The sequence below is a fragment of the Strix aluco genome, chromosome 7, assembly GCF_031877795.1.
Source record: "Strix aluco isolate bStrAlu1 chromosome 7, bStrAlu1.hap1, whole genome shotgun sequence".
NCBI classification, from domain to species: domain Eukaryota; kingdom Metazoa; phylum Chordata; class Aves; order Strigiformes; family Strigidae; genus Strix; species Strix aluco.
Genome location: NC_133937.1, coordinates 33,934,579 through 33,946,621, shown reverse-complemented (window position 1 = coordinate 33,946,621; position 12,043 = coordinate 33,934,579). Strand labels below are relative to the sequence as shown.

General features: G+C 41.4%; 1 protein-coding gene across 1 annotated transcript; it reads right to left on the bottom strand.

Annotated features, from left to right (window-relative positions):
• Positions 1-5,764: 5,764 nt before the first annotated feature.
• KCNK18 (potassium two pore domain channel subfamily K member 18) lies at positions 5,765-11,175 on the bottom strand. The gene is made up of 3 exons (XM_074830090.1): positions 10,959-11,175; positions 9,719-9,865; positions 5,765-6,576 (listed from the first exon to the last, which is right to left on the bottom strand). Exons 1-3 carry the CDS (start codon positions 11,173-11,175, stop codon positions 5,765-5,767), a joined length of 1,176 nt encoding a protein of 391 aa, XP_074686191.1.
• Positions 11,176-12,043: the final 868 nt, after the last annotated feature.

The following is a 12,043-nucleotide window of genomic DNA, read 5'->3' as shown; positions in this document are numbered from 1 at the left end:
GATTTTATCTACTAGAGACTGAATTTTTAACTCAAAAAAAAAAAAAAGCTCAGATTAACACGCAAAACTGTGAGCACATAAGCCAACTAACAGTTGTCCAAGCACTTCCTAAACCTTTCTAACGAGTACCATGTGCAAACAACCAGCTATTGGCACGCACAAGCAATGCATTCACGGACTTCATTGTCCATGAAGGTTTGCACTTAGACCTCGGGCCACTATCCTGAAAATATTGGCCTCATATATGAGAGATCTGTTGCTTTCATGCAGCTATTACTTGCTATGAGTGATGGAGCAAATTCCTAGTATTTCTTTTACCATCTGTGCCTATGTACTTTAACAAAGATAATTGAAATTTACCCTGAGCAACCTGATCATCTCCCTTGCTCTGTGTGTAATCATAGAATCATAGAATCATATCATTGGGTTGAAAGGGACCTTAAAGGTCATCTAGTCGCACCCCCCTGCCATGGGCAGGGACACCTTCCACTAGACCAGGTTGCTCAAAGCCCCGTCCAACCTGGACTTGAACACTGCCAGGGAGGGGGCAGCCACAGCTGCTCTGGGCAACCTGTGCCGGTGTCTCACCACCCTCACAGGGAAGAATTTCTTCCTTGTATCTAATGTAATCTCTCCTCTTTCAGTTTAAAGCCATTACCCCTCGTCCTATCCCTACATGCCCTGATCAAGACTCCCTCCCCACCTTTCCTGTAGCCCCTTTAAGTACCAGAAGGCCGCTCTAAGGTCTCCCCAGAGCCTTCTCTTCTCCAGCTGAACACCCCAACTCTCCCAGCCTGTCCTCACAGGGGAGGTGCTCCAGCCCCTGATCATCTTTGTGGCCTCTTCTGGACCCACTTGAGCAGGTCCATGTCCTTCTGATGTTGGTGCCCCCAGAGCTGGACACAGCACTGCAAGGGAGGGTCTCACGAGAGCGGAGCAGAGGGGGACAATCCCCTCCCTCGACCTGCTGGTCACGCTTCTCTTGATGCAGCCCAGGACACGGTTGGCTTTCTGGGCTGTGAGCACTGTCATTTTGGATGGCTTGAGAAATATTTTTTCTACCATGTATGTGGTGCGTAAGGTAAGGAAGAAAGGGAAAGGTAGCCTAACTAAATACTTTAGGTTGCTCTTAGAATATAATATGTCCTGGCAGAACAGCTGAGTACAGCCTGTGGAGGCGCTGCTTAATCATCATCATCATCATCATCATCATCATCATATCAAGAACTTATTGATATTATTAACTTCTAATAATATCTTATTGATAATAACTTATTGATAATAATAAAGAAGAATAATACATAAAAGTGTTCAATTTGTGAAAGCCAGGGAAAATAATAAGACCCATCATTCTGGGTTCACAGAACACTCATATTGCACGCAACAGTCACACATGCTGCATTTGATGCACCCTGTGGTCTGGAAATTAGGATCACAAGGTATGCTGGGAACCTGGAAGCAAAGGGCACTTGCAGGGACTCCTCTCAGCTGGAGTCTCAGCCTTTGCCTCTGCTGAGCCTGCCACCGCGCGTGGTCTTAGCATTCATTATATGAGAGTGTTTTTGTGATGTGGGTGCATCTCCACCTGGAATGAGTTGAAAAAGCATAAAGGCCATCAAAGTGCTATCAGATGTTATTAACGTTGAGCTGACTAAAATCTGGACTACATCTGAACTACTGGCACACAGATGACAAGTCCTACATCCCATTAAGAATTTCCTGAGTCCTCGGACGTATTGCTCATGTAAAAGATGCTTCTGAATGGGTTGTCGTCCTTTAAATGACAAAACAGAGAAAGAAGGATATTTCTGACGGTTTCATTAATGGCTTTTCAGTCCAGTCCATGTATCTTCTTTCTGCCACTGTTTTATCTCTCAGGAGACTTTCTTCCACAGATTCTTCTGCCCTCCCAGTGGCTGCTGATGGTGAGACATGTGCTGGAGCCCAACAACCATGATCACCGTGCTGATTTAAGAAGGTCTCTCCAACTGTGGGCTGGCTGCACAAACCTCCTCCAGGCCAGAGGCACCATCCCTCACCATATTTTCAGTCTTTCAAGCATCTCTTCACCATATTTATGTCTATACAGAAAATGGTTCCTTCCTCTGTCGTTGCTGTTATTTTCTCCCTCTAACCCTTCTGCCCAAGGATTATTTTCTGCCCCTTCTCCTCAGTCCTCCATCCCTCCCTCTGTAATTCCCACACCAGGAATACCCTCCTCTCCACTCCTAAGTGCTCGTGACAGCTGCCATCTTGGCCCAATCAGGAGTGATTGATCCAGCATCCTTCAGCGCCAAGTGCATTTGATCTGTAAAGCTCTCCAGCTGGGTCTGTAATAACTCATATCCTTTGTGGGTTACACATCAAGCAACTCTTTCCCCATCAGTCACGTCTTTCCTGATAGAAAAGTTCTTCCATGAAGCCCTTCACGGCTAATCCACCATCTCATGCAGCACGTGATGGAAAAAAGTTATGAAAAGCAGTATTTTGTACTGCTTTGATGCAAACAAAGCTGATTTCCATGTCAATTTTCTTGAATAAAAACTTCTGGGGGCAGAGATGGTGAATTCTTCTAGGATTTAGACCATAAGAGCAGTCAACTCATGAATATTTATGCATGAGGCTCACTAAATGAGCCACTACTCACTACTTTGTTTCATTTTCGTTAATTCTGTTGCTGTATTTACTGAGCTACCTTCAGATCCTGCTCTACAGCCCAAACCACTTCTATCACTGTCAGCACAAGGCTGCTGCATACTGACATCTGGGAAACTGGCTTCCAGCTTTGACAGTAAGAAAATTAGGGCCAGATATTCCTGTTTGTGTGGGATCAATGCTTCAGTGCACCTGAGTAGAAGACATAAATACCTTTTTATACCTGACATTTGGGTGTGTGTCCATCTCTCCACCCTCCTTTAGGTTCACATCACAAGACAAATGACCGTGTTATATTAGCTGCAAGCTGGTTGTGTTGCCTAAATCACATTTTTCTGTGGTATGTTTTGCAGAATCAGAATGTGCTGGTTTGTCTACCTTGCATGCAAATGTGAAACTAAATATCTCTTCAGAAATTAGATTTACTGAATGTTTTGTTATCTATATAACAATCTGTTTCGATGCATTACAGACACTGAGATCAGGTCAGAAGACCATGCAGACCTGTATTCTGTCTCTGAGAGACAGCTCGTTGCAAAGGAAGAACACAAGGATAGGAAAGTCTGTAGAGATGTTTCCTCCTCATCTGCCAATTTGTGACTCTGTGATTATTGAGCCAGAAGTGTAATCTTTGTATTCAATTGTTTTTGAAGTTTTTCTTTCATGATTTTGTCTCATCTCCCATTGATCTAATGTGAACTTTTAATCGCCACATCCTCCCAGGCCAAGGAGTATCTACAGCTTAATTATATGTTGTGTGAAGTACCATTTTCTTTTCTTGCTGTTTCTTTTCTTAAACCTGCCACATGCCAGTTTCATTTGGCAGCCCTAGCTCTCATAATGAAAGACGTTTAACAATCATTCCACCATTCCCTATTTCCCTCCTCCGTGCCCTCATAATGTGACCCATCTCTCCTTTAGTCTCCTGCCTCTTCACAGACTAGAGAGCTATTCTACGTGTCTCATATGGAAGCTATTCCCTATCTTTGTTCACCCTTTACCAGGGCCTATAAACTTTTTTCAAATTTTACATATCATTTAGGAGGTGAAGGACCAGAGTTGCACATTATATTCAAGAGGCAGGTGCACTATCATTTTACAGAGGGTCATGGTGATGTGATTTGGTCTCTCTCCTTCTATAAAATGCATTTTTATCCTCTGTAACGGACAGGTTCTGTATGAAGGAAGGCTGTTTACTGCCATCCCTTGGCCATACCTAGAATGATTTGATGTAGAAACCTTATTGCAAGTCCAGCCAAAATTCCCTAAGGTACCACATCAATGAGAAATCTATAGGGGATGAATTCACAATTAATCCCTCTCCATAAATGAGATCTCACTGATATGAGAGAAACAAGTCAAATGATATAAAGACCAGTTCTTACTAATGCTGGCAGTGTTAGGCATGCAACAAGGAAAAACCCTGAAGAGCAGGAAGTACAGTTCTCTGATCCAAATCCCATTAAATCATCTGAATCTTTTCATTGATTTCTGAAAGCTTTGGCATGGGTCCAAAGTTCTACACTGATTTTAATCCAAAGACATAAAATAAAGTAATATGAGGGTAGTCTGAATGGAAGGACTTTGTATGTGAAGCCAAAGTCATGGCAAACATGAAGAAGTTAACCAGAGTTCCTTCAGGCTGCTTTATTATTTATTGTTATTCTTATAAAGTACTTTTCTATATACCATCATTCATTATACATTTTGCATATCATCAGTGCTTAATGGCAACTAATTATTAATAAGGACTGAATACACATTACCATATACATGGAGTGTAGCAGAGGTAAAATGCCATGTAAATATTCTGAAAATCTCAGCTTCAAATGGCAAATTTGCTACGGAGAGTAATGTACAGTCTGTCATAATCAAGCATGCTTTAATATCTAGAGATGCTATTCACATTCAGTGGGCATGCAGATAATTTATAAGAGACAGTTAATTTAAGTCAGTGGTTTCTTTTATAAAATGTGTATTTGGTTTCTTTGACAGAAAAAAATTATCTATCATTGATAGCTCAATTCAGATTATGAATAATATAAGCAAAACCTTGAAGAAACACCATCATTCACGTATCAATGTGCTCCACAAGTATGTAACTACAGAATTCTCACCACATCCCAGTGAAACAAGAAGGCTTTTCTTTCCATGAGTGGGTCCAGGAACTCCCAGAAGTCAAGCAGTCTGTGCAGAGTAAAACCTGGATTAGGAGTGAGGACTTCTGGGATCGGTGTCCCCAGACCATCATGCTTCTTTAACAGCAAAGAGATGGAGCTTCATTCCATGATTGTAGTCACGTTTGCTGCGTGTCTTCCCCCAGGTGGGCATCTTAAGAGCAGAACTTGTCATAAGCACTTCTATATCTGGATGCCATGAGACATGTATCGACTCTGGGCTGAATACAGATATGATAAATCATGATGGAAAAGGAGTGGTTTCACCCCTGAACAGATTAACAATTTTCTGACTGATTTCTGGACAGGAGACAGAGAAAGATGTGAAAGTTTGGTGTCCTTCCTGTCTTTCCTTTCATTTTAAAATTCCTCTGGCCTGCACAAAGGTGCAATATTTGCAATACATGCAGTCATGACTGGAGAGCAGCTGAGTTCATACTTCTTTTCCCCAGCTTGCTCTGATGATGAAGCATATTGCAGTAGCATGCTGTCACAGTTCAGTACTGACAGCCACAACCAAGCTGTCCCTGGCTGCAGACAAGGTGGCAAGACGAGACAGTGATCTGGGCCTTGCTTGGACAAGTGCTGAAAAAAACCACCCTAAATTGCCTTGCTATGGGAGAGAGGACAGAAAGACTGCTGAAAGTCAGAGCTTTGCAAAAGATGCTAGGGAGCACTGGCAGGGAGAGCCATCTGCTTTTTCATCATGCGTCATCTTCATTTATTATTTAGGAGATGGGACCCTGTTGGAAAGTACTCCCTGGAGATGCTTTGACCAAGTGCCTCCTGAGGTATTTAGCCATTTTACAGTAGACTCTCAGAGGAAATCAGAATAAAATATGCCTCCTGCCAGCCCAAGGCAGAAATGCACAGGAACAGTTTCATCTCATTGAAGTGGCCAATGCTTACAAGTGAAGGAGAAACCATCACTCTTATTTTGGATATACCTTCTTTGATGGCATCTTTTTCTTCCCACAAAATGAAATCACCTTTTTATACAAACCAATTAAGCGGTCTTGACCCAGCTTAAAAGCAATGAAGACAATTTCCATGCCAATAATAATATAGAGGGAAAAAAACAAGAAAAACTTGGGATGTTCCAGTTGTGTGTCTCCAAATCCAATAGTTGTCAATGTGATAAAACAGAAATAAAAGGCTTCCTGAAAATCCAACCTGGTTTCCCAGTTTGGAAGAATAGCAGCTGCACAGGAGATGTACACAAAGATAACTAGCACCATTAGTACAATGGGCACATCTAATTTTTCTAACTGTTGCCCTATTTTGTCAAAATTCTCAATTACTCTGGACATTGTCTTTCCCCTGTCTAGTTCAGGACATGAACTCCATCTCTCAATGCTTTTATTTATTGCTGGTTTTCTGTGTTCATTTTCTCTGGCAATTAACATTTCAAAAATTTCAGCATTGCGATATTTGGTTTGCCTCCTTTTAACACCCTGCTGACTTTTCAGCACTTCCATAATAGTCAAGGGCTCATTGATGACTACTTTAGTCTGTGCTCTGGATTTCAGTTCATCCCCTTTGTTACATGTGGATCCAGAACAGAGTTTAGAGGCTAGAATTTTTGACTGTAGTTTTCTGAATTCATTGTAACACTTGGATAAGACAGTTGCAAGGATGTCTCCCATGTCTGTCAGGACCAAGAACATCAGAGGGATGCCAAATAAAGCATACAACATACAGAGATATTTTCCAATCCGTGTCACAGGATAGGTATTACCATAACCTTGAACAAAAACAAAAGGAGGAAGAGAAGGGAAAGAGAACATTGTGATTTATTAGGTATTCACATCCTCTGAGCTTTTTTATTGCTGTCAGTTTTAAAAGTCAATTTTTAGTCCAGAACATGCTGTTCTTTTTGGCTTTGCTTTGAAGTTATTAAAATTTCTGAGTCTCAAATGCTGGTTACTAATGCAGACATCCTACCTTTTCAAGCACTTGGAGTTCTGGAGTTTGCCGGTTCTGTTGAATTAACTCTTCCTACCTTATCTACACCTTATCGGCTGTTTGACTTAACTGCCTGACCACAAGAAGCCATTCAGGGAAGAGAAACAAAAGGTTTGGGCCAGCCCAAGATCGGTGTGCAGCCTCTGTCCTCCTGGACACTGTTATCAAGAAGATTTCCTGATCTGGGAGTCTGGGTTAAGAAGGATCCAAAAGGGAAGACAGCAAGAGAGGCCTTGGGCCCATGGGTCCCTCCACAGGGCTGAGCTCAGAGAGACAACAGCTGGTGCTGGGGGCAGAGAATGGACAGTGCATGAGGAGCTGGGGGATCATCTCCTGGCCAGCCTCCGGGTTCTCACAGTATGACTGAATGATTTTGGGGGATGAAACTCCCTTAGCTCTGTGAAGATTCAGATATGGATGACTGTCTGAATTTTGAAACTGGGACAGCACTATGGATCAGACTGGGACAATGAGACCCATACCTCAAACTTCATTTCTTTGCCAAAACTACTTGTGGCAAATGGTAAGCTAATAACAGAATTTCAAATTGTCCCTAGTTCATCAGTTCTAGCTCTAATGGCATATGTTGTATTGACATTCGTTTCCACTGACTTCATAGTTTTCAGAGTCTCTTAAATGTACTCAGAAAAACAAAGGATCAAGTGAGGAAGCATATGTTTATCACATGAGGAAATGCATGTTTATTCTAGAGTACTAAAGTCTACAAATATCAATTACAAGAAATAGAGAAGTACTACCAGATGCACAGCCTTTATGATACATTAAATGGTAGAAGAAGATATGTCTTTTCCCTAAATTCAATTTGGTATTTGTATTTCCTTCCTCTAAAATTAAACTTAAATTGTAAGTTAGTGCTTTTCCATTACAGTAGGAGAAAACATCAGCATTATATTAATGGTATTAAATTTTAACAACTATTTTACTCCTCATCCTCCAAAAAGACATAAAGAATTTCTTCTCTCTCTTTAAAAACATTGTTCTTTTCTAGATGATCTTCCAGACCAGGTACTTAGCCTGTAAGATTATTAGCTCATATGTTGAGGTATGGTTTCCTTAATTTTCTTCATCCATTCGTGTTTGTTTTCACTAATGGCTGCCATAGCCTTTGGTCTGAATCCAACTTTGATTCCTCCTTTGCTGTGAGGCACTGAAAAACTATTCTCTGTCACTCTGTTCCCCACTGGCTAACTGGGAATGCTAATGCTTACTGCTGAAGCAACTGGGAAAGATTGATTATTGTAGTTATTGTACAGAGTAATTTTCTTTTTCTTTTTTTTTTTTTTTCCAATTTCCATGCATTAAAAATACCTAGTGCAGTTTCAAGGGTTAAAACTTATCTTGAGCTTAAATTTAGCTATCCAGAAATCTAGCCTAGCTGAGCCACTAGGTACCCACCGTGGGGAGTGAAGAGACAGCAGTTCAGACCACCGATCTTCAGACTAGATGCCTTGCTTCTCCTAGATAATTACAGGTAGGTAAGTTGACTCTCGTCTAAAGTGATTTATCGGTTCCTAATACTGCAAATAACAAACCCACCACAATGGAAACAGTCACAAAGATTCCAGGCTTCCTACTGGTCCCAAAACTCAGCTCAAAACCTGAGGAAGTGGTGTTAATGCTCAGCACTATAAAGGACAAAAGTAATGGCAGTTCAGAAATAAATATGTTGGGTCAATGTGTATGGGGACATTTGTAAAGTCCCATGTCAATGGAGATGGGTAAGTATACCCAGGCAAGAAGTTTCAACAATAGGGTTTGCTGAAGTCAAAGCTTTCTGATAAAATGTCCTCTTTCAAACATTCCTAGCTGTTGTGTTTGTACTAGGAAATATTCACTGGGGTGAGGATTCAGGTCTGCATCTCCAGAATGTGTCCCTGATGACCTAGACATCTATCTTCAAACTCAGGAGCTGCAAGAAGCTGAGCCTGAGGTTCAAGCCTCTGCTGTGACTTAGCACACAAGGGTCTCCTACGTGCTCCAAGTGAACATATTAACTCTTACACTATTCCTTGTATAGGATAAGCTCTTTTATGAGGTTCAGTTTTTCTTTTGCATTAAGATGCATACCCAGGCTGGGATCTTGAGTGTATCTTAATACAGTGGAGAAATGTCTTTGCAGTTTGATACAATGCTGTGGGACTATTTCCCATCCAGCTTTGATTCTGACAAATTTAGATAGCCAGTGTCTGTACTTGCCAGCATTTGAGAAAGATTAGCAAAGGGATAAAAGTAGCTTTGGGAATGAGCATGAGGAGTTGTATTTAGCAATGCAGAGGGAGCCAAAACCCAGAGCAGATGTTTCTATTTGATCTAGGTCCTCCTTTGAAATATGAAGTCAGAATGAAAGATTTCAGAGGTGTGACTTAAACATTGCCGTGTGCTGTTAACCCAGAGAAATGTGAAAAACAACAGCATGGTTAATTATAGAGCCAGAGATTTACAAAGCTGGGCTAGACATAAATAACAGGGAAGCAATTGAAAAACTATATATGCATAATGAATTACCTCTTCCAGTGAATAAAACAGCCAGCATAAGACACGATAGTGGACAGGATATGGTTTGACTGAAAAATGGAGTTTTCTTTTTACTTTAATATAATAGTTTGTGTACATGTCATATGAGTGCATCATAGTGTGCATGTAATGATGCAGCTAATTAGAATGTATCATCACTACCCATCATCACTAGTTACAAAATTCTGACTTGCTTCTCTGACTCAGGTACCTCTCTGCAATCTCTGTTCGCAGAACCCCTTGCAGACTCATCATCAATACTCAGGAGAAAAATTCAAGAGGATTTGTTTTAGGTGTGGGGTTTTTTAATTCCCTGGGAGAAATACATTAGCCAAGGCAGCAATAGCTGTTGATTCTGCAGGGAGTTACTTTACCTCTGAACTTACCCACAGTTGTGAAGACTGTGCAGCAGAAAAAGAGAGACCCAAAGAAAGTCCATCTGTCTTTTGGATTGACAAACCAGTCCCGTTCTGCTGTGTTGAGCAGTACATGGATTTCTTCCTTAAATGTCTCCTCATTTTCTGTCATGTTATCTGTTACATTAACAACAGGAGATACAGTGAGTGTTTACAGACTACCACTCAGGGAGCAGCCAGCCTGTTATTCCAGTGAAGTTTACTCCAGCTGAGGATTTGCTTGTACTCTTTTAGAAGATAAAAATACTCATCTCATCCTAACCTTTCCAACCCAGAAAAAATCAGGTGGGTCCAGCAGCTTTGGTGAATAAAGAAACAAGGAACAAATAAACAAGCTATGCTCCAACAAAGTAAAAATAAGACACAAAAATAAGCATAAAAAAGCAGGGCAGGATGATTGCATATTCAGTTTCCAACCTCAATGTCCTCTTTCATTTTGGACTCCCCAGGAGATTAGTCTTCTTTTGACCCAAAGACACTGGAAATGTGGGGTTGTCAGTCCATGACTGATATGAACCACTCCTGCAGCACTGCCCAGTGCCCCACTGTGAATCCCAGAGCCTCCACCACTCATTCCTCCTCCCCATGGCTGAGCTCAGCTTGGCAGGACATTATCTACAGGGATGTTTGCCCCAAACAGATCATCGTGTCAGCACAGCTACCTGAGTGAAAGTCCAAGCCCGTGTACAAGCCCCAACACAGATCCAGGAGGGTTTCTATCCCATCTGCTCCCCTCCAAACCCCTCCATCAGCACCACTGGTCTGGGGTGCAGCACTGCACCTCCCTCCATCTGAGCATCCCCTTGCCAGAGGGATGGTAGGGCAGCTCAGGGCTGGGAAGAGGGAGCTGGAAGAGGCTTTCTGAGACACAGAGGATTCAGTCCCCAGCAATCAGAAGGAAATACCATGGGAATCTCAGCTGCTCTTTAAGGAACTTAGGTAACTTCGGCAAAAGGGAGAAGATAGGCACCTCAGGAATAGTCTTTTCAGGCAGGAACACAGGGACCAGGGAAGCTTGCAGTCAAAAATCACAGCTAAGGAAGACAAGCAAACAACAGCCATCATTAGCTAGGCAGAGGGAAAATCCTGTTTGCAGGTTCAGCTGTTAGTATTTTGAAGAATGTCTTCAAAAGCCAAAAATCTCATTCAAAAAGCAAGAGAATGAGTAACTCCCTGTACAGTTAAGTCATTTTGAAATTCCAGTACATACCTGATAAATTTCTGGAGATGTGCCACAGCTTCTGCAGAAATTTTCTATATTCTTCACTTAAATTGACCTTCCGGTTACCTTCAATGTGGGAAAACATGAGAGCCCCAAGAAAAGCATAGATCACAAGAGACAGAATGAAGCAGGCATGAGGAAACACTGCCCAAAATATTTTTTTACATGCCCTTTTGCCTCGCAGAGGCTGTGATGTTGATGCCATCCTAAGCTCACTTTTTTGTTTGTTTTTAATTTTGTGAAGAAGACACGGCTTTTAGAAACAAGGATGAGGATGTAAAAGCTTTTGCATCCTAGAAAAGCTTCTCCTGTGAAAACAAGGGTTGTTCTGCCTCAGGCTTTCAGATCACATGTCTTTATAAGTGAAGATTGCACTACAGTCCCAATGGAAAAGGAGCACAACTAATCAAGCCTTGAAATATTTCTCAGTTGACGATACGCCACTCTATCCCTGAATTACTATTGATCAGCCAGCACTGTAATGCACACAGATTACCAACTTCTGTGGGTTTCCACTGGAGCCAACTCATGTTTAAAGTTTCTTGTTCTGAACTACAGTTTCCCATTGATACAGTAGAAACACTTCCAACTCTCAGGAGGGAAAATGCATACTGTAAGGGATCGATTTCTTTAAAGATTTCTCCCAGAAATGAACAGGGAAATTTAAAATTAATCGAAAGAAGGGTCTGGCACTAATTGTTGTCACCTCTGGACAGACTGTAGAACAATTAATTTCTCTTTCAGGTGGCTTAAATAATCTCTCTCTATATACCATATAATCTTTGTAGGGGGGGGTCTCCTGAGTTTTAAAGGATTTTCTCAAAAAAGAGTCAAGTCAATAAGGTTTTGCTCAGTTCTCACTTGATTAAAATCTTCCTATTAATTGAAACTCCCACTGACTGCAGGATTCAGTTCAAGGTTAGTGATCTTGGCAAACTATATCCAGCTTTAAATATAAAAGCTTTCTTATTATCCATTACTCTAAAACACTTAGAGCAATGAACAGTATCGCTGCCCTTTACAATGTTAGAGGTGGTAGTAAGGGAAGCTGGACTTTACAGAAAGAGGTGTTA